The sequence below is a fragment of the Podarcis tiliguerta genome (genome assembly GCF_965153285.1).
Source record: "Podarcis tiliguerta genome assembly, chromosome: 3".
Lineage (NCBI taxonomy): Eukaryota > Metazoa > Chordata > Lepidosauria > Squamata > Lacertidae > Podarcis > Podarcis tiliguerta.
The window spans coordinates 53,055,875-53,079,638 of record NC_139536.1 but is presented as its reverse complement, the minus strand read 5'-3'; the positions used below and the strand labels follow the sequence as shown (position 1 = coordinate 53,079,638).

General features: G+C 40.2%; 1 protein-coding gene across 15 annotated transcripts in view; it reads left to right on the top strand.

The window, feature by feature from the left end:
• The first annotated feature begins 7,751 nt into the window (after positions 1-7,751).
• ARID1B (AT-rich interaction domain 1B) overlaps positions 7,752-23,764 on the top strand; it is a 345,246-nt gene continuing 329,233 nt past the window's right edge. For 14 of the 15 annotated variants that reach the window (XM_083433947.1, XM_083433944.1, XM_083433957.1 and 11 more), the window contains exon 1: positions 7,752-12,574. In XM_083433947.1, coding sequence (XP_083290073.1) covers positions 10,823-12,574 — 1,752 coding nt within the window. In that variant the 5' untranslated portion in view covers positions 7,752-10,822. The remainder of the gene's footprint in view (positions 12,575-23,764) is intronic. The other variant, XM_083433948.1, reaches the window with a different exon arrangement.

Genomic DNA, 23,764 nt, shown 5'->3' with positions numbered 1-23,764 from the left:
AGTCTGAATGGTACAGAAAGATGTAAGCACTTAAGCATCGCTTCAGGCAGCAAAATGTATTGAGCCCGCACTGGAAGGAAGCACATTTTGCATGATACAGTGCTGTCACACTGCATGTACCACATGTCACTTAGTAGCTTGGGACTAGCTTTCTTGAGGGATCGCCTTACCCCATATATGCCCACCCGATCGCTTCGACCTGTGAAACCGGCACTGTTACAGGCGCCACGTAATATTCATTCTGCATTTGCAAGAAATTGATCTTCTAGTGTGGCAGCGCTTACACTTTGGAACTCCCTGCCTATTGAAATCAGGCAAGTGCTCTTTTCAGTGCCTGCTAAAACATTTTTGTTTAGGCAAGCCTATCCAGACATGTAGAATGCTAACCTGTGATTTCATCTGTTTTTATACCTTATTGTTTGTTTCAATTACTTTTTGAGTGTTTTAAATAGTTGTTTTTAATGGGTTTTTACTGATATATATATATATATATATTTGTACACCACTTTGAGGTTTTGTCACCATCAAGCAGTATATAAAACTGTTAAATCAATCAAGCAAACAATATGCAATAAATAAAAGGTACGCAACTCTTGGGTTATGTTTTTCCAGTGAGAAGTACTGGCATCAGAATGGGCATAAGCTGCCCAAAGTTATAATCCTATATTTTAATATCTATTTGTTTGACTTAAATCAATGGAATTTAAAAGTATTTAATTCTGACCAGACTGTGGTCAATGTATTGTTCTTGTTTTAAAGAATTAGAGAATTTTAGAATTCATTCAGGCAATGCCTAATTTTTATTATTAAAAATGACTGAAATCTTGGATCATGCAGTGCCCTTTGCCTTAGAAGTCTTTGCTTCTCATTCCCAGATTGCAGGAGCTTATTGTGGTTAGGAAAAGATAGTCTGCACATTTTCAAGGCAATCTTTTCTTCTGTTTTACATGTTCCAGACCTAAACCCTGGTGTTGAAAACAAATTCCAAGGCAAGCTGAAATTAGCTCCTGCTTTGTCTTTCTGAGCCAATTCACACATTGTAAATGTAGGGGTTTTTTTTAAATACAGTGTGCAATACTGACCCACCTGCCATTGCCTGAAGAATTAATATTTAATCTGGGCATACAATCAGATATTTGTGCACTCCAGTTTTCCATAATCCTTTCACTTCAAAAGAGGAATAGAAGGATCGAAAAAAATCAGGGAAGTGGTTCCACAGTTGTCCACCAAATGCTCAGTTTGCACATCACTGCATGAGCAATGTGGTCGGAGGGCAAAAACCATAGCTTATGTAGAACATTTACACCTTTACAAATTTGTGAACTAACTATTCCCCCACTCCTATGCTTAAAATGAGACTTTTCCAACTTCCAGGAGTTTCCTATTTTGCTCTTTGTTTCTTTATTATTATTTCTGCCTCTTAAAACTGCCTTGCAGTAAAACCACAAATCACCTTCTATGGCTCCAGTCCAAATATATTTCAGAAGGCAACCTACCTGCTGAACAGGTGTTTGGCATAAGCTGCTTTTCACAACACCTTTTGCTTGTCTAAAGAACAGGGCAGCTGGATGCAATCCTCTCTCGTACACCTGCTCCGTGTTGTTGCCAAAACTGACAATACTGAGCATCTGTATAGCAGCTACGCATTCAGATCTGAATCAGTGCAGATCACCGTCCCCAAGTGAGTGTGGGATTGAGTCCAGTTGCACAGGGAATATATTTGTAGTGGATTTAAAATTGGGAACGAGTATATTTGGAAGACCTAGTTTCAAGCAAGGATGAGGAATCTCCAGATATAGGAGGCTCTGCAGATATTCCTGGGCTAAAACTCTTATCATTCCTGAACATTGGCTGAGCTGGCTGGGCCTGATGGGAGTTAGGAGTTAGACAATAGTTGGATGACCACAGGTTCCTATCCTTGCACTGCAGCATCAGTTTTCTATTGTAAAGTGCAAGGTGAATTAAATTGCAGCTAATCTCTGACTCTCTTCCTACATTATACTGACATGCAAAGTCACTACCACATGACTCCTTCCCACATTGCTCAAGTAACATAAGAATTGCAGGCTCATGTGGAAATGGTCAGTGATATCTAGCTGCTTCTGACACTAGCATTGCTCCATTTTGGAGCTGGCCTATTGCTTTAATGCTACATAACTGATTCTTTGACTCCTCCCAGGTAAGTGTAAGATTCCTGTGTTGGCGGAGTAGCATAGGAAGGATCTATAAAACAATAGCTCCCATGCTGCTATAGCAATTGGACTGAGCCTTTTGGTCCTCCCTGTTTTGTTCTCACTTACCAACCTTTTGCTTACTATGAATTCATAGGGCCCTTAAACATATTTTATTTTAGACCATTTACTGGTTTCTGTATATAAGTAGTGCTCCCCGTTGTGAATATGACGAGTCATACATGAAGGAATCTTTCTCTACAATAAGTAACTAAGCTGCCGTATCTCCCTATTGCTAAGGAAAAATATTTATGGAATGCTTGGCACTACAACTGGAAAATAAAAAGGTACTGAAAGCACTAACCGATAAAAATGGAAGCCAGGAAAAGAGTGGGCCACAGCAGAGAGAAAACAAAGCAAACTATCGCTGTTATTTTAAAATAGATCAATGTACTAATTGTAGGAAGATATGCTTGCTGGGATAAAAGCCAAGTAGCAGTATGTAGTCAAAATCTTTTATTCTCTTTTTCTTCTATTTGCCTGCTTCAAGACATGGCTGCTACTCCCAACATGCCCTTCAATGATTACCTCACGAGAACATAGTGTGCGGTTGGACAAGTCAGCCACAAGATGGCGTTTTGCAAACTCAAGGGTACTATCGATCATATTTTTACAGTGCATTTCACACAGAGAGTATTTTTGTTGATTTCCCTATTCTTCTTGTAAAATATATTAGGCTTACGAAAGGGACAACAGCAGATGTATTTATATAATGCTGAATTTTATTTACTTCAACATTTTCTTTCCTGAATTTTCAGACATTTCACTTCCTGTATCTTAGATCTGGTAATCGGCTATAACATTTCCCATTAAGAAGTGTGTGTTTTATTTTGACACAGGTAGGCTGTTGCACATTTCATAGCAGAGATGTTGGTATAGCAGACAGACCATGAGAATGAGCTATGTATGAGATGGAAGCCCACAAAATTTAGCACTCAGCCACTGGATGGCCTTATACAAAATCATTGTTTCTCTTCTCCTATTTTCAGCCTTTTAATTAGTCGATAGCCCCAGTCTATTTCTAGTTATCCAGGTATACCTCAAAATCCAGGTATCCCTATCAAGAACAATCTTCCACCACTTGTTCCTAGAAAAGTCATAATTTTCTCAATCTTCTACATAAGCGACCTTTTGAAGGGATAATATTACAGCATGCCCTGCAGTATATGTGAAAAACACTATTGCTGATAAGAGTTTCTCTAAAATCCACCTGAGCAATGACTTGCAATCTGGCTCATCTTCATAAATGGTTACTGCCATTGATATAGAATTTTTATATTGCAATTCTAACAGTTTAGTTGAAACAGGCCATACATGAAGGGAGGACATTACAGAGGCCAGTGCCTCCAGCTGAAGAGAATGATCTAGTTCTCTTTTTCTGGTTAATCATAAATGTTTCTTTAGTGGGCAATAAAGAAAAAGCAATGGCTTTGTACAGTCATCCCTGCAATGTTCTGAGATTCATTAAGAAATAAGATTTGCTCAGATAAAAAAGGTCATCTAACAGAAGTAGGCTTAACATCAAATTTGCTAAGAACTGACCTGAATTGTAAAAAGAAAAGAAAAGAAACAAAGTAACACCAGGGTTGCAGGTTCGATCCCCATAAGGGGCAGCCACATATTCCTGCATTGCAGGGGGTTGGACTAGATGATCCTCAGGATTCCTTCCAACTCTATGATTCTAGAGTCCTCTCATACTTGTACCCCAAAAAGCACATAAGGAATATCTTGTTCACAAAAGCCAGCACAAGAGCTTTGATATATAAAGCTCACTTATTGAGAAGAAAGTTGGCCTTCTCCTTGGTATGTAAAATTACCTCTCTCTCTCTGTCTCTCTCTCTCTCTCTCTCTCTCTCTCTCAAACTGTGCTGTAAAAGGTTTTTGTTGTTGTTGTTGTTCATTTCCTTTGAGTCACCTGATGTCATTGTGATGTCATGTGGTTGAGATGTGGGCAGCCCTGCCCACCTGTCAAAATGGCTCACAAATGGCGGGTGTAGTCAGGATCCAGCCCATCAGTTAGATCCTGTTCTCTACTCTTGATCTGATCCAATATGATTTTCCTCTCAGCGACAAGATAGATTATACCAGGAAACCCACAAGCAAGACATTCAGGCATTTGTATCTAAAGTTTAAAAACCACTGCTGGAATGGGAGACAAAGGATGAAATGGTAAATGGTATCGTATTAATAGGTGCACAAACATACAAAGTTTAGCTTATGCTGCTGCTCATAATCTAAGCTAAGGAAATTCAGCATGAATTGCAACTTGCAGTAACAATGAATTATAGTTGTTGTGTTTGATGCACTGCTTGCAGAGTCTGTAACGCCTTCTGTCTGCTTGAGGGTGTGGCATCTGCCATTGGGGAGGAAAACTAGTGTGTGTTGTCTGTTATACCAGGCTGACTTAATTGTGCAGTGGACCCCTATTACATAGCCTTCGGTTGTTAGCTTTGATCCTGAGATAGTTGGAACCAAACTGGCTAGCACCTTTCCATTAAAACTGCCCCCCTGACCTTTTAAATCATGTGCATTCAAAAATTATATAAGTACCCCACATCTTATAATCGTGTATAAAACTAGCTGAAAAGTGAGAAAATATTGTAATCCTTCTGTGAGTTATGATCAATGTATCTTATCAGGATTTTTAAATGACACATTTCAGTTTAAGTATAAATATATAAAAGAATAAATGTGTAATTGAGTTTATACTTTATTTTAGAATGTACACATACATAAATATATACAACTAGACATCTCTCTCTCTATTTGCATTTGAAAGAGTTCAAAATCAACTTATGAGGTTTAATGCGTATAATTAGTGAGTGTTTGAATATAAAAAAGGAGAAAATCTAGGAGAAAATGTCAAAAAGGCTCAATAACAAAGATGTAGTATTCTCTTGGCAAAAGCTGATGGATCGCTTGGCATGAATTCATCTTACGGTTCTGTTATTCTTTCTTCTACAAAGATGATATATACACCCTTTCTAAGAGTTTGCATAGAATTGCAATTTGTTGTTGTTACAGACTATAATGACCCTTGGGTATGCACCTGATTTCCCTACTAGAATTACTTACTGTTCCCCGCTCCCCAACTCTATCAGTTTCTAACTATATAACAGTTTGCTTTTTGCAACACAGAAACAAAAATGTAATATAAGGGCTTTTAGCATGTAGTGGAAGGATACAGAGACATTGGAAAATTAAAGGCACAATCCAGCAAAAGTCAGTAACAAGAAATACTCCATAGAAAGCAGTGGAATGGAATTTAGACATTATAATAACTTCCACTTATTTAGTTGTTAACTTTTGCTGGATTGTAATCAGAGTACAGTACATAGTTAAAAACTTCAAAGGGACATTATGGGCACAATCCAGCCTACATCTGCTATCATTATTCAGGATATGGTCATATACAAATTAAGAAAACATATAAATGAAATCATTATTTCAATCATGATAAAGTTTATGATAGTGGGAAAATAGCATAAATATTTTGAGTGAGATTGTCTGATGTGTTGCTTCATTTTATGTGAATGACACTCCTTTCCTTTCGCTGGCAGTGGATTTGGATTTGGAGCTTTAGGTATTTCTTTGTAAAGTGCATATTGATTGCCTTAAAACATATCTTAATTTGTTAATGCCACTAGTGGCAGCATGATAATATATAAATGCAAGTAATTTCTATGACTAATTATTTAACAACACTGCAAGTAGTAATTCTTTGGATTATCTACTATGCTTTACATACAGCAGATGTGATTTGATTGTTTAGGGACGTAACGGTAGTGCTGAAAATGTTTTACTCTCTTCAGGAAATCCTTGCTGTGCATACAAATTAATAGAACATGTTGAAAACAGCCCCATATGTAATAACTTTATTAAAGGCATCATTAATGCAAATGATTATTAGGACTTTGAGACAGCTGGACACTGTGGCAACTGCAGAAATGCGGCTGCCACAGGCTGCTGGCCACAAAATTAGCACACATCATGCTTCTAAAAATGATGTAATCAGCAAAACTGTATACAATGTTTTGTTACTTGACAGGAGTGTGTTACTGACAAAGATAGATACTGGGACCTTAAATAATGAGTTATTCATGAAAAAATATAATTATAGGTTACCAATGTTTTTTTTTTTTTTAAGGGACGCGGGTGGCACTGTGGGTTAAAGCCTCAGTGCCTAGGGCTTGCCGATCGTCAGGTCGGCGGTTCGAATCCCCGCGGCGGGGCGCGCTCCCGCTGTTCGGTCCCAGCGCCTGCCAACCTAGCAGTTCGAAAGCACCCCCGGGTGCAAGTAGATAAATAGGGACCGCTTACTAGCGGGAAGGTAAACGGCGTTTCCGTGTGCGGCTCTGGCTCGCCAGAGCAGCTTCGTCACGCTGGCCACGTGACCCGGAAGTGTCTTCGGACAGCGCTGGCCCTTGGCCTCTTTGAGTGAGATGGGCGCACAACCCTAGAGTCTGGCAAGACTGGCCCGTACGGGCAGGGGTACCTTTACCTTTAATGTATTTTTAAAATTTATGATCAATATTGTGTTAGGACTTTTCTCACTTCCTTAGTTGTTATTGTTGTTTTGCCATACTTTGATGATTTTAGATGTCTCTTGAACAGTGTAAATGCAAATATTTGCATACAGACAAATGGCAGTAACTATTACCAAGTAGCAGCAGCACTCGTGAAATTAAGAAGCTAAGAACATAAGACTGGCTCCACTGGATCAGACCACTGGCCCATCTAGTCCAGCATCCTATTCTCACACTGGCCAACCAGATGCTCATGGGAAGCCTCACATACTTTTGAAAATAAAGATATTCTATTGGTTAGACAATGGTAATCAAATTTTAAAGGAATGCCAGTCAACCAATGCTTTTTACTTTATCAGCTACCTGATTTTGCTTTTAAATCAATGTATTAATTAACTCTGAAGCCGTTTAAGTGGTGCACATGGGCTTGAAGACTTATCCAGTGACCAGGGCATAGCTAGGGGTTGGTTAGGTTGGTCCCTACCAAGAGTGCAAGCCCAGAGGGGTGCAAAAATCGTGCCTTTCCGCTCTGGCTCCTCTGCTGCTCTGCGAGGCTGAGCAGGGCATCAATAGAGTTCCACGCTGATACAGCTCCTTGCCAAGGATGTAAGGCAGTCTGTGTACGCCTGTGCCAGTGACCCCAAATCCTCTGAGCTGCCCCTCACTGTCCCCCTCACCATGAAGTGGTGAGGATGCTTCCTTCCCTGTCCCACCCTCGCCAAAGTCTGTATTGCTGAAGGAGGAAGTGAGAAGTGTGACACTTTCCCCACTTCCTCTTCCAGCTCTATGGGTCATATTCAACTAAGACTGTACTCAGAGTAAACTCACTGAAATTAATGGATCTAACTTTCTCATGTTCATCAATTCCAGTGGGTCTGCTCTTAAGTAAAACTTAGTTGAGTACCGCCCTATGTGCTTTTCCAAGGCTCAGAACTGTGTAGCTGAACAGAAAGCAGAGCAACCAAAGAATGAGAGGGAATGTCGGGAATAGAGTTGAATGAGGTGGGTGGGTAGGATATACAAGAGAGAAAATGGAGATTAGACTTCCATACAGAGAGAAAATGGAGAATGCCAAGGGGGGGGGGGATGCATGCACACAAAACAGAGCTAGTAAAATGGATCCTCTTGAAATTGCATGTTTTTGGGGGTTTCCTTCACAACCAGACTAAATTGCCTCCACAGGCTAAATTGTAAAAATGGTGGGATCTGGTGCTTCCCAAGGCTGCCATTGTGCAAAAACATGGAAATGAGACAACGATCCTTAGATAGCCATATAATTTTTCAAGATATCTAACACCCACCCTCAAATCATAAGTCACCTTTATCCATTATTCTATGATTTATTGGTTTTGTTGCCATCCCATGTAAAAACCATTAAGATTTTAGAAAAGCTGTGCCTTGAAACAATGTTTTGTTGTGCTGCCAAGTACTGGATCTATGATTTTACTCTATTGTCTACCACTGGGTTATTTTGATAGGGCTTTTGGGGGGCAGGGGGCTTATTAAGTCATGCTATGCAAGACCATGCTTTTATTCGGACTCCTTGGACAAACATGAATCTTTGTGTGTCCCACAGGTTCAAAAAGGTTGGCGACCAATAATCAAAATATATTTTAAATAGATCAGTACAGATGATTTTGTTAGTTTTGCTAGTTTCAAATCACCAGCCACTACTTTTATATAAATTCCATTTGTGTCAGGTCTGTATAGTTAAAGCTATGGTTTTCCCAGTAGTGATGTATGGAAGTGAGAGCTGGACCATAAAGAAGGCTGATCGCCGAAGAATTGATGCTTTTGAATTATGGTGCTGGAGGAGACTCTTGAGAGTCCCATGGACTGCAAGAAGATCAAACCTATCCATTCTTAAGGAAATCAGCCCTGAGTGCTCACTGGAAGGACAGATCCTGAAGCTGAGGCTCCAATACTTTGACCACCTCATGAGAAGAGAAGACTCCCTGGAAAAGACCCTGATGCTGGGAAAGATGGAGGGCACAAGGAGAAGGGGACGACAGAGGGCAAGATGGCTGGACAGTGTTCTCGAAGCTACTAACATGAGTCTGACCAAACTGCGGGAGGCAGTGGAAGACAGGAGTGCCTGGCGTGCTCTGGTCCATGGGGTCACAAAGAGTCGGACATGACTAAACGACTAAACAACAACAACAAAGGAGGTCACACTGCATGGCAGTCCTACTTGGTGGTTTGAGCCTTTAATCTAACATGATAACATGTTATTCTTTGTGGGGGGACTTTTACAACACAATCCTCAGAAGCAAGGCCCAATGACTTATTCTGAAATGCCTAGGATTAGTTGTAAGTAACAACTATGGACATATTTAGATGGACACAGTCTGCTGTATCAGTGAATTTATTTCCAACTAAATACTGACATTATTTACTATACAGAGAGATTTATACAGATTGTTTTTGACAATGCCACCAGTCCTGACAAGGGGGGTGGGGCAGCACCTACAAGTCTACAGTAGAAAAATACAGTGCAATGGCTTGCTGGCTGGAGCAGAATTGCAATGCCAGCTTCCTGCCAGATGGATTGCTGTGGCTTACTGGCAGGGAGAGTCAGAAGGCTGCAGTGCAATTGTACTGGCAGAGATGGCTGGTGCGTTTCCACTGCACCAACTTCCCATACCACTTTGCTCCTCCCCAACCTCCAGTTACCCACCTGCTGGGAAGCTACCATAGTGGCTCCATTCAGTGGTGGCCCATTCTGATTTTCCAGCTGAGGTGAAAGGGGAAGCTGCTTCCCCCAAAGCCTCACTTACCAGGGTTGTGCAAAAACAATTAAGAGCAAATATTTACCTTACTGACATATTTCTTTATCTAATTTTAACTCGCCCTTTGTCAAGTGATCTCAGGTCAAATTACATTAATTATAAAATCTAATAAAAATGATTTTATTTTTGAAGAAATCAGAATAACTTTTATTCTGAAACAAGTGTCCCATCAAATATATTATCCCTGACCCAGCAAGGAAAACCCACATGTGAAAGTAGGCTGGATCTAGTTTTTGATGCAAATTAGCACGCAAAGTTCCAATTAGGACTATTAGATATTGCATGCACAATTAGAAATGCCTTCATATCACATATTTACCCTATATTGTGCATGCCCAGGTAGCTGTATAGAGCTTTCTAAGTTTGATCATATGCACTTATTTATGTAGATGCCCGTTAAACACTTTAATCCAGTCCACTTTTAGAAACCAAACAAACATGCAGAATTACATCAGAGGCAAATTTAGTTTATTAAATTGATTTGGGGGGGAGGGGAGCTAATAAGTGTGTGTTCTTTTTAGAAGACAGCAGCCCTTACTGCAATGGGGTACCTTTGATTTAATAGTCCCCCCGCCTTAGCGAGAAAATACAAAGCAGGAGAAGGCAGCATTCGTCCCCCACCACGCTTTTGCTTTTTTTTTTTTTTTGCAAAGCTCTGTGCCAGCTGCCCTGTTTTTCGAGGCTGATGAAGAGAGGCTGTGAAGTGTGCGTCTCCTCTTTCTTGCATGTTACCATCGCCACTAGAGCTGCAGCAGAAGGCGGAAGGAAACTCCAGTCCGCGTTTTCCATGTGCGCTGGAGTAATCAGAGAGAAGTGGATAATAGTTGTTAGAGCTCTCTCCCTCTCTCTCTCTCCCCCTCTCCTTCTCTCGCTCTCTCATGCCATGCTGGGCCAGATAGGCTCAGCCAGACGTGTATTTACCCATATCCGGGTTAGAGAGGAAAAGAAAAAAGTTTCATTTAAACCTGAACAAAAAACTTTCAACATGAAATCACACAGCAGGAACAGGCACAGACCGTAAGGCATTCTTACCATTTCTAATCTCCATCAAGGACTTGGGGAGGGGAGTTTCGGTCATTAAAAAAAAAATCGTGTTGTGTGTGCGCGCGCGCGCGGAGGGAATGATCAGCAGGCTTTTTTGTTAAATCGTTCGTTTCCTGAATTGTGGGGCTTTTGGGGGGTTTCCCCCTCCCCACCCCCATTTGTTTTGCCCATTTTTTTCCAGCCTGGAGGGGAATTAATTGATTTCTCTCCCCCACCTCCTTGCAATGTTGCAATGATCATGGCCGCGCAAGTAGCAGCGGCTCCGGCGGGTGCGAACAAGAAAGGCAAAACCCCGAGTTTGCCGGGCAACTTAAGCCAGGATCTCAACTCTGGGGGTCCTGTGGCAGGCACCGCAGGAGCTGCTGGACCGGGCTCCCTCTTGGGGGTCGTAGATGGGACTAACAGCAGCAGCAGCGGCGGCGGCTTGAATAATGTAGACCACCATCTCCTCCACCACCATAATGAACTGAACATGGCCAATAATGCAACTTCTGCCGCCGCCACCGGTAATAACAACAGCGGTTCTTCCTCGGAATCGGTTCTGAAAGAAGCTGGAAGCTCGTCGGGTTTACCTTCCTCCTCTTCTTCTTCTTCTACCCCGGCTATGGAGACAGGGCTGCTCCCCAACCACAAGTTGAAAAGCGTCGGAGGCGATCACCCTGCCGCCGCCGCCACCGCCGCACCTTCCCACCACCCCCATGCCCAGCACCAGCACCCAGCTCACCTCCATGTCCAGCACCCCCATGCTCACCACCACCACCACCACCACCACCATGCACTTCCACACCAACAGCTAAATCAATTCCAGCAACAGCCGCCGCCTCAGCACCATCCGATGCAGAATAACAACAACGGCGGCTGCGGCGGCGGCAGCAACAACAACGGCGGCGGCGGTGGCGGCGCTGCTCAGCCCAGCAGCGCAGACATGGAGCAGCAACATGGAGGAAAAGACAGCGGCTTAGGGGGACAGGCCGAGCCCCAGAGCCGGCCACAGTCCCAGCCCTTGGCGAATAAAGGCGGCGGCGACGAAGAGGCGGCGACGCCGCCGGACAAAATGGGCGAGCAGCACCTCGGCAGCCGCTACGACCACCCCGGCTTGGGACCTTTGAGCGGGCAGCCGCCGCCGCCACCTCAGGGAGCGGGCAGCGGCGGAGGCGCTGGAGGAGGCGGCGGCGGCGGCGGGCCCTCAGCGGTGGGTGTCTCGGAGTTTAATAGCTATTACGGCAGCGCTGGCGGCGGCAGCAGCAGCAGCAGCGGAGGCGCCTCCTCAGCGAGCCGGGCTGGGCCTTGCTTTGATCAACATGGCGGACAACAAAGCCCCGGGATGGGGCTAATGCACCCCGCGGCGGCCCCCAACAGCATGGACCCCCTGCCCAACTCGCACGAAGGCTACGCCAACAGCCAGTACAACCACTACGCGGGCGCCTACGGCCGGCCTGGCAGCGGCAGCAACGCTGGAGGAGGAGCAGGAGCGGCGGCGGCTGCAGCAGCAGCAGCGGCGGGAGGAGGAGGAGGAGGCGGCGGCGGCTATGGGGGCTCCTCGTCTGCCTTCGGGGTGCTGAACTCCCCCAGGCAGCACCAGCAGGGCATGATGCTGGGCCCGGGCGGAGGAGGAGGCAGCCTTGGCAAGGCGTCGGGGTCTGCGGGCTTCCAAAGGTTCTCCGGGCAAAACCAACACCCGTCTGGGGCCACCCCAACCTTGAACCAGCTGCTCACTTCCCCCAGCCCCATGATGAGGAGCTATGGCACTGGCTACCCCGATTATGCCAACCCCACTGCTGCCCCATCGCAGCAGCAGCAGCAGGCTCAGGGAGTAGCAGCAGCAGCAGCCGCCCCAGGAAGCCAGCAGGCAGCAGCAGCAGGCATGGGCAAGGACATGGGTTCCCAGTATGGAGGTGCAAACCCAGCCTGGGCAGCAGCACAACAAAGAAATCACCCGGCTATGAGCCCTGGAAACACTGGACAGACCATCAGCAGGAGCCAGGTAACAATAAGAACCCAAAAGAGCAAGCAGTGTGTTGTTTCAGTTGCCTGTGTGTGTCTGTCTTTACTTTCTTTCTAATTTACTTTTCTCCTACTCCATCTCAACTCCTTGCTGCCCTCCCTCACAGGGTTGGATAATGCACAGTGTCTGACTCTGATTAGGTCAGAAAGACATCATGGGGAGGGGGGATGACTTTCCTCCTAAAAATCAGACCATTTCATTTATATAGTTGAACAATACACAAGACCCACTGTACCCCACCCAGTGCTCCTACTCTAGACTTATTAGAAATCTGAACACACAGGGCCCAGAGGAAAATCACTTTGGAATGGGAAAGGGAGGAACCAATGCCATAACCAGCAGAGCTTGCAAAATCACTCTCTTTCCTTTCCTTTTCTGTCTCGATCTATTTCTCTTTTAGGTTATTAGAAAATAGTGTCGCTTGGATAGTTTTATATTGAAACTGAGCAAAAACAGTGTAAATATGTTGTATCTATGCTCCACAGTAGTATAAAGAGCTTCACATCCTGGTTGTTCGAATGACTTTCTCTTTTGGCATGTTTCTCATGTCCTCACAACCAATATAAAAATAGTTTAAAAATATGTGGAATGTTATAATTAGATATTCCCTGTGTTTGCTCTCCCCTTACGGGCAAACTTTACGCTTGGTTGGTTGATGGGGGAGAATCTAACGAAAAAGGCGTGAGTATTGCAAGAGATCAACAGTTAGTGTTTCTGGAGGCTACACAATATTTCTGATCAGTTATAGGCTGTGAATTACCAATTCAGTAGGCATCAGATCATGTCTGGACGATGTTCGTAAAAAGTTGTCTTTTTGCCACCTTTAAAACCATAGGAAATAACTCAGAACTCTTGATGTTTCTTGCTCGGCAGTCTGAGCCTAAAGAGTGACTTGATCTCCTTTGCAAGGTTTGGAATTTGAATTGTGGAGGTAAACTGGCTGTAATAGTCTCCAGACAGCTGCCTCTGAGTTGACATCTAATCTGCCATCTGATTGGCTCCTCTCTCACCATTGGGCATTTAGCATTGCTGATGTAAATAGAATTGCTGAGCAGTACAGTCACAAAAATTCTTGCCACAAATAATAACTGAGCACTTTTGCTCACAGATGCAAGGTTACGCATTCTTAGAAGAAGCTGAAATAATTGGCAGGCATCTTTTGATAGTTGAGGTTAAGAAGGATTCAGCAAACAAGGGACTGTTATGTTAAAAAGACAATCTTTTTTTTATAAAGAATGTTTTAGGTGATCATTGGATCTTCACTGTTTAAATTTATGTGTAGTTTTCTTGTTAATCAACGTTGAAGATTTTCTTTATTTTGATGACATGGATAAATCTTTTAACAATTGCTTTTTATTTAAACCATTAGGGCTTTTTTTTAAACAAGTGTAATTGTAGTAGAACATCTTGTGGAAAATCTATGCTGTAATCTGCATTTGTTTGACTGTATTCTACATTCATACTCATTCTGCATAGTATTATACATTACTTATTTTTAATGCAATATATATTTAGTGGCATTAGCTTTATTTGTGTACTTGTTATGAGGTTTGTGTCTCCAATACCTTTAGATATGTGACCTTTTGTATTAACCAAGGATATATAATGTTGTCACTTTTTTGTTTAAAAATATTTTTTTTTTAATCCAGAAAACCATAGATATTTTTTAAAAATCTGTTTTGCATTTGGATTTCATTGATTAGAAACAGCAGGCATCATGCTTCATTTAGTTCTGTTGATATAAAAAATAAAATACAAGCTTATGCTTTGATTTTTAAGGAAGTGAATTATGTTAAAGGAGTAACAATATATTTAAGTTTTATTGGGGACCTTTTCCATTCTTAACAAGATGATGTTATTATGGACTGTTAAATATTTGAATATGCTTTCAGGAACAGTGGTAGAAGAAATAAATTCCCACATACAGTCTTTGGGGACTCTCAAAGCTTGGTTTCAGAGTAAAAGACATTTTAAAATGATTATGTCCTAGAGTAGACAGTGACTGCAGAAGTGACTGATGGGTTAACCTGAGAAAAATAATTTGAACCTTGAACAGACTGAAAACATATTTGTCTATTGTCTACAGTGTGTTTCTCTAATGTTTTCGTTTCTCTTCCTTTTTTTTATTTCCTTTACCGGGAAGTAAGAATTTAGCGAGTTAATCTTTTACTCTTTTGAATTTTCTGAGACAAAAGGGTTAGTTGAAACCATTAGGTAATGAAGATGTGTATGTGTAATCTCATAATCAATTTTAAAAGATTTGCTTTGTCTCCTTTGTTTTAAACAATAGACTATTTAAAACATATAGCTTTAATAGGTAGAAAAGGCATAGCAAGGAGGATTGTAGATGCGTGTTACTGTTGTGTCTTATTTAGCCCCAATAGGTGTTACAATTATTTATTATTTATTGGAATGAAAACAAAATCATAATGTCCTTATGAATCTTGGAATGAACATAGTTTGCACTTAACTTGTTTATATCCTGCTTGTAGTAGCAAATATCTGTTTGGTACTATTATGTAGGATGTGATTTATAATACATATTCTGGCAACATTCTTTTCGTTGATACTTTACATAGTATTTATGATGAACATTGATCATTAGTATCCCCCCCCCCAGTTTATTACAATTTAACATCTTTCCAACTGATACATGTAATTAAGAAGATAATGGAGGTAAACTGGTAGTTCATTTAAAATAACAATGTAACGAAGGCAAAAAATAATAAACCAGTTACTTCATTATACATAAAATTCTTAAAAGTATAAATATACACTTTTGCTATTGTATTCCTGTGGATGAACACTCTGTATAGTCTTAATGTATAGAATAGAATAGAATATTTACCATCTCATGTGAGTATATTGGGTTTAATACCTAGCCAAATATATGTGTGCTATATCTGTTTAAAAATGCACATGTGTGTGCATATTAATGTATAGCTATATTTGTGCAGATGTTCACAAGGTAATTGGTGATTCTAATCATAACCACTTTAACCTTCCCTGTAAAATAAAAGAAGATAGAATACAATACACTACCTGAAAGCTTTATGATGTTATTACTTATTGGTGTCTACTTGTGTTTTTAATATGTGGGGAGAATTGGGGAAATAGATTCTACCATGACCAAGTATTCTATCTCATTTGTTTTAAAAACCCATTTAAATAAAATTTGGTTGTTATTTTTCATAGCACTTGCCAGCTACAAAGGGATCTCCTATTGCAGAAAAAGGAAGGAACACAGATAAAGTCCAGCTCAAGTGTGTGCTTCAGCTGTGCAGCATTAGTCTTCCTGCAAATAAGGTCTATGATAATACATTTAGGAGTGACACACAAATCTCATCAACTATTATTTTATTATTTACTAGTTTTGTGACTGTATGGCATGAACAGCAGAAGTCACATGACTCAGTTCATTAGAGCTCACATTCCAGGGATATAATTCACGTTAGATATAGGCACATAAAGTGCAATAGTACATCTTTCCTTTTATCACCATGTTTTTCATTGAATAGCTAATTTGACAAAATACTGGCTAGTTATTAGAAAAATCTGTTTAATAGTTGATTTTTTAAATGCATTCTTCTTGCTATGGAGACTGTGTATCTATTAAAGAAGCTGCTTCCCTCTCTGCAACTCGTGTTTATGCCAGCTGCATCCTATTTTGTCTGAGCTTTGTCTTAAATAAGGATAGTGGGACCAGAACCCAGTATTTGGAGACTTTCTGATAAATGTCAGCTGGATGTCTATAGATTATCAGTATACTAATGGGAGAAAATTACTCCTTTTCAGATGTCGGTTTGGGACCATAATTCTCCATCTAGAATATATTGTAAAAGAGCAATACCAAGAAATTAGTAGCATCTCTTGTTACTGCTAATTATATTATTAACACGGAGGGGATCAGTGTGTACACTACAGGCTGCAGTGTGCTAAGAATGATGGAATACTGAGTTTTCCGTAGGAATTTATATGCAAGAGTGCTGCATGTAACAATAGTGGTAAATTAGTTCATTTTGAACAGGCTTTCCACTGTCTTCAATGTTAGAGACAAGGCTAAATCTTGTGTTTGTTTTCCTTCTGAAAAAGATATAACTAATAAATGTATTTAGACAGGATAAAGTAAACCCATGCATATTAGACGAAAATGCTTCATTAAAACAAAGGCCTCAGCCCTGGGACCTTCATGCAACAGCAGCAGGGAGTGCAAAGTGCTGCTTCCAAGGATGTTCTCCATCTGGTATAAGTCCAAGTACAGAGGGGTACCTTCTTTTCCACCTACCAAGCAGCTAATGACCCCAATTATTTATTTAGAATGTGTTTACAGGAATAGCATATATACAGATGACAATTGATATATGATGATAAAAAACACCTCTGGGCCTATACAGGATCAGATTTGTGCCCAAGCACAAAACTTACTTTACTTTTGTAGATTGGGTTGATCACTGTTCTAGAATTTTGTATGAAGCTTAAACATGAATAGTTGTTTCAAATCCTTGTGTGTATTTTCTTAATGCTATGACTGGAAAAAAAGCATGTCAATTTTTGGGGGTGTGGGGTGTGGAGGGAGCACAAAATTGGGGAGTGATTGTGAAATCTCTAGGTACGATGGTGACTAGACACTTGGAATATTTTTAGTCATGTTCATTGTGCTTACTTAAGCATGTTAAGTTCAGGACGAGTGACCTGAAATGTTAATCAGCTGCAAGTTATGTAGTATATGTCTTATATGTGGGGGGTTTTTGTTCATATAACTGCCCCTCAAGCTTGTTAAAGCATCAAAATTGCCTTGCATTTTAGTGCTGTTTTAAAATGTGCCATGTATTAGGAGGCACTAAAGATTCTCTGTGGATATGTAAAGCAGTGGTACCTCACTTGCTGTGCCTGCTCAAGGCTTGAGAATTTCAGATCCCAGCAGTGTTTAGCTGTGGTAGGCTAACCCATTGGAATAAATTTCAGTATTGTGATTATAATGTCATATGATAAATATGAATTTTTCAATTTTGGGGCTATTTACATTGCTCCAAAATGCTTTTTTTATGATTAGGGTCCTATTTGAATTAATTCAGGTTTACTTTGCCAACATGCCTCAGTGGCTTTAAAATTTGTTTTTAAAATTGGGGTAGCATTAATTTGGGTTCCATTGTGTAGGCCGTTGTCATGTGTTGCCCACCGCTCAGATAGGAATGCTTACTTAATTTATTTAGGTTTTGTAAGCCACCTTTCAGGGCTGTACAGCCGCCTTCAAGATGAAACGTATGAGGAGTATCAATGTAGATATGAGTAATTACAAAAGTACTGCTTGTTTGTGAAAATGAGGCACTTTAAAAAGAAATATGCATGTATTTATATAATGCATTTCTGGTTGAATTATCTGTAAAGGACCTATATACAAATTTAGAGCCAGGTTCAAATATAAATATATATTCTGAATTTAAGTCTCTTAAGTGCTGCCACAAACCATTCCTATTACTGAAACCACAAATTAAAGATGATTTATACATATGGGCTAAACTGCTGCTTGTTTGCCCCCAGATAAGAAGTTTGGATGGGGGAATACATGGAGACATGTTATACCAAGCACTGTAAAACATGACATTATGTTAACATCCCCAGGTAATTATGTTGCAGCTTAACTTGGGGCCCATTGCAATACTTGAAAAAATATTTCTAAATTGAAATACTCTTCACGCTTAAAACTTCCAAAGCAGTAGCTGTTAGTCAGTTGCAGCAAAAACAACAATGTGTTTTAATGGCACTTTAAAAGGCTGCTGTGACATAAGCTTTAGTGGACTTGAGTCCACTTTTTCTGACGCATCATCAGATGTTCCTATATAATTGTTAAGAGAATTGACAGATTAAACAGGGACAGTTTCTGAGCACAGCATGATTTCAGTGTAGTGTGTTTTTTATGAGAGTACATTTATTTTGCTCACATTTGACATGCAAAAAATAAAAATGGTCATGCAAAGCTAGATATATGTTCTGTATGTTTGGATAATCGTCTCAAATTTGAAATAATCCTATAATACTAAATGCGTATATATCTTTTTTCCAGATTACACATTCAGCGACACCTGTGCAAGGGTGTCAGCTGATGCAAAATACTGTTAAAACTATATTCCACATGCATGTCTGAGGGCTTAATTTGATACTTAGAACTATTTTAGATTCAATTACAAAATGGAGCATTTCAGATAATCTTAACAAGATGAAAAAGTGTAAAAGACGGTGGATATTGAATGCCACATTACTGTTTTAAGGGAAGATCAGACTAGAAATTTTGGTTTGGCAAGAGGTGTAGATAAATCAATGAACAAACAAGCATTAGAACCATAGTTAAAATAAGAATGATACCTGTATTTGCCTTGTTCATCTCCCACGATGAACATTCAGTTGGCTTGGCAGAAGATAATTTTTGCCATATAAAGTCCTGATTAGTGTTAAGAGGACCGTAATAGAAATTGTGCTCTGTGGGATTGCAAGTCAGAATATATGTTGTTTTGTAATTTATATAATGGACAAAAAGTTGGATAACATTATTTAAATTATAGTGTAAAACTGTTTTCAGTATGCAATATCTACAGCACTTCTAAAAATAAAACAGGTATTCTGTAATGTGAAGTTATTGCATTTTTATATTATAGTATGATAATTGGGTAGTTTATATGATGGTTTTGGTCACATCTCCTTTAATAAATAATAAAAAAGAGGAAATGGTTTATAACAAACACTTTTCTGTAGTTTTGGTGAAATAGAGAAATTCTATGATATGTGAAGAAAAAGTAATATTTCAAGAAGGAAAAAATAGTATCTAACATAGTTTAAATAACATCCTATTTTCTCTTGTATTTGATGTGCTTTTTACTAGAATTTTACTTATTTTATGGACATAACTTATTTACCCTCTCCCTTTCCTCTCAATATTTAGAACTTCCGTTTAAGTATGTGAATTCTGGATTTTGTGATCTACATCTGCTTTCTCTTTAAAAAATGATCCATTATGTATAGGCTTACTGTCCATATATATCTATTATCTAATTTCTAGAAGGACTGAGGCTGCTACTCAGTTTTATAGGCTGGATAAATATGTCGTGAAGACACTTGCACCCAGTATTATATTACTTAGCCTACAGTCCTAACTCTACATACCCTGGGGTAAACCTCTTGGATTAAGTGGAATGTTCATCTGAGTAAACATGGTTAGGATTTCAGCCTTAGTTTTGTTGATTCCTCTGCCTTCTTAATAACGACAGAACAACTGAGAATTAATAAACAAGGGATTGTAGAAAGATACAAAGCCAAATCAATCCCTCTATCAATTACTAGACTTCCTTATCTGAGCTTTATGAGTTAGATCCACCGTCTTCTGTATTTCATAGCAGCTGTTTTTTTTACACCTTTTCTGTTCAGCTTGAGTTTTGTGATAGTATGATAGGATATCAGATTGGGAATTTTTTAATATAATGACTGTTCAGATAAATTAATTAGTTGTAGAGGAAACTAATGAATAGCTGCATTTTGCAATTAGGTAAACCTAAGTCTTATTGATTGCAATGGCAAACCGATTATGTCTCTTATTGGCAATGAAAGGGTTTAAGCCAATTGTTTCTCCAAAACAACGCACTTAAATTTTTTGAGAATCTTTTTTAACAGGTATTTTCAGTGGAATTTTCTTCTCGTCTCTCGTGATACTTTGTTTAACATTGAGGAAATGTAAAATGTTTGGCCTTATGGTCTAAGACTGCATTGCTAAATAGCTTGTTTCTACTTCAGTTTTCCTGAATGTCATGCAAGGTATTTTTCTTCCTAGTGCTGTGGCTCCATAGCTTACTTACACAAGTAAATCTACTATATTTTGCATACTAAAACATGACTCGGTCTTGCTTTTGCACACAGAAGTTAAATGATTTCATAATAAATATTTATTTCATCTAAAACTTCGTCTAGCTTGATGTTGATCTAAATTACAATTTGATCTTTTCTGACAATGCTAGCCTTGAAATATCTTGCAAAATAGGAATGGGCCCAATTGTTTGCAGTTGTGTTTCATAGGTACAGAAAAGTCTTTAAAGCAGATTTGATTATTTGAGTGACAAGAGTCGTTAGAATAAATCTTTTGGCTAGAAAGAAACCTTTCAAAGTATGATTTTGTAGTGCAGGTCCATATCTACTCCAGACAGTTCCTGACTGAAATCCATTTTTTGTCAATTTTAATTTCCAGAATGAAATGAGAGACTAATTTATGTGATGAAAGTTCAGAATACCAGAGCTGTATGAATTGTACTTATGAGTCAGTGAGTTTGTTGAAATGGCATAGGAACATATATGATGAAAAATACTATTAATTGAGAAATCTAACCCTATAATCTTTAGGTGTGCACAGTTTTTCCAGGGGAAATAGCATATGAACTTCAGTATTCCCCTTTAGGGTTTCAATCCTATGTATGCTTACCTAGGAGTGAGTCCCATTGAGCAAAGTGGAACTTACTTGTGAGTAAAAATAATTTTACTAGATCTGTGATTGTAGTATATATTTGCTGAGTATTGTTATTGTTTAGTCGTTTAGTCGTGTCCGACTCTTCGTGACCCCATGGACCAGAGCACGCCAGGCACTCCTATCTTCCACTGCCTCCCGCAGTTTGGTCAGGCTCATGTTTGTGGCTTCGAGAACGCTGTCTAACCATCTTGTCCTCTGTCATCCCCTTCTTCTTGTGCCCTCAATCTTTCCCAACATCAGGGTCTTTTCCAGGGAGTCTTCTCTTCTCATGAGGTGGCCAAAGTATTGGAGCCTCAGCCTCACGGTCTGTCCTTCCAGTGAGCACTCAGGGCTGATTTCCTTAAGAATGGATACGTTTGATCTTCTTGCAGTCCATGGGACTCTCAAGAGTCTCCTCCAGCACCATATGTTCAAAAGCATCAATTCTTCGGCGATCAGCCTTCTTTATGGTCCAGCTCTCACTTCCATACATCACTACTGGGAAAACCATGGCTTTTACTATACAAACCTTTGTTGGCAAGGTGATGTCTCTGCTTTTTAAGATGTTGTCTAGGTTAGCCATCGCCTTTCTCCCAAGGAGCAAGCGTCTTTTAATTTCGTGACTGCTGTCACCATCTGCAGTGATCATGGAGCTCATGAAAGTAAAATCTCTCACTGCCTCCATTTCTTCCCCTTCTATTTGCCAGGAGGTGATGGGACCAGTGGCCATGATCTTCGTTTTTTTGATGTTGAGCTTCAGACCATATTTTGCGCTCTCCTCTTTCACCCTCATTAAAAGGTTCTTTAATTCCTCCTCACTTTCTACCATCAAGGTTGTGTCATCTGCATATCTGAGGTTGTTGATATTTCTTCCGGCAATCTTAATTCCGTCTTGGGATTCATCCAGGCCAGCCTTTCGCATGATGAATTCTGCATATAAGTTAAATAAGCAGGGAGACAATATACAGCCTTGCTGTACTCCTTTCCAAATTTTGAACCTAACAGTTGTTCCATATCCAGTTCTAACTGTAGCTTCTTGTCCCTCATAGAGATTTCTCAGGAGACAGATGAGGTGATCAGGCACTCCCATTTCTTTAAGAACTTGCCATAGTTTGCTGTGGTCGACACAGTCAAAGGCTTTTGCATAGACTGATCTTCTCCAATCCTCTGGCCACTGCTGAGTTTTCCAAATTTGCTGGCATATTGAGTGTAGCACTTTAACAGCATCATCTTTTAAAATTTTAAATAGTTCAGCTGGAATACCATCACTTCCACTGGCCTTGTTATTAGCAGTGCTTTCTAAGGCCCATTTGACTTCACTCTCCAGGATGTCTGGCTCAAGGTCAGCAACCACACTACATGGGGTATACAAGACATCCATTTCTTTCTGGTATAGTTCCTCTGTGTATTCTTGCCACCTCTTCTTGATGTCTTCTGCTTCTTTTAGGTCCTTTCCACTTTTGTCTTTTATTATGGAAATCTTTGTACGAAGTGTTCCTTTCAAATCTCCAATTTTCTTGAACAGATCTCTGGTTTTTCCCATTCTATTGTTTTCCTCTATTTCTTTGCATTGCTCGTTTAAGAAGGCCTTCTTGTCTCTCCTTGCTATTTTTTGGAAATCTGCGTTCAATTTCCTGTATCTTTCACTATCTCCCTCGCATTTTGCTTGCCTTCTCTCCCCCGCTATTTGTAAGGCCTCGTTGGACAGCCACTTTGCTTTCTTGCATTTCCTTTTCATTAGGATGGTTTTAGTTGCTGCCTCCTGTATAATGTTACGAGCCTCCATCCATAGTTCTTCAGGCACTCTGTCCACCAAATCTAAATCCTTAAACCTGTTCCTCACTTCCACTGTGTATTCATAAGGGATTTGACTTAGATTGTATCTTACCGGCCCAGTGGTTTTTCCTACTTTCTTCAGTTTAAGCTTGAATTTTGCTATAAGAAGCTGATGATCTGAGCCACAGTCAACTCCAGGTCTTGTTTTTGCTGACTGTATAGAGCTTCTCCATCTCTGACTGCAGAGAATATAATCAATCTGATTTCGATGCTGCCCATCTGGTGATGTCCATGTGTAGAGTCGTCTCTTGTGTTGTTGGAAAAGAGTGTTTGTGATGACCAGCTTGTTCTCTTGGCAGAACTCTATTAGCCTTTGCCCTGCTTCGTTTTGAACTCCAAGGCCAAACTTGCCAGTTGTTCCTTTTATCTCCTGACTCCCTACTTTAGCATTCCAATCCCCTATAATGAGAAGAACACCCTTCTTTGGTGTCATTTCTATAAGGTGTTGTAAGCCTTCATAGAATTGGTCGATTTCAGTTTCTTCAGCACCAGTAGTTGGTGCATAAACTTGAATTACTGTGATGTTAAAAGGTCTGCCTTGGATTCGTATCGAGATCATTCTATCATTTTTGAGATTGCATCCCAGTACAGCTTTTGACACTCTTTTGTTGACTACGATGGCCACTCCATTTCTTTTGCGGGATTCTTGCCCACAGTAGTAGATGTGATGGTCATCCGAACTGAATTCGCCCATTCCTGTCCATTTTAGTTCACTGATGCCCAGGATGTCAATATTTATTCTTGCCATCTCACTTTTGACCACATCCAACTTACCCAGGTTCATGGTTCTTACATTCCAGGTTCCTATGCAATATTTTTCTTTACAGCATTGGGCTTTCCTTTCGCTT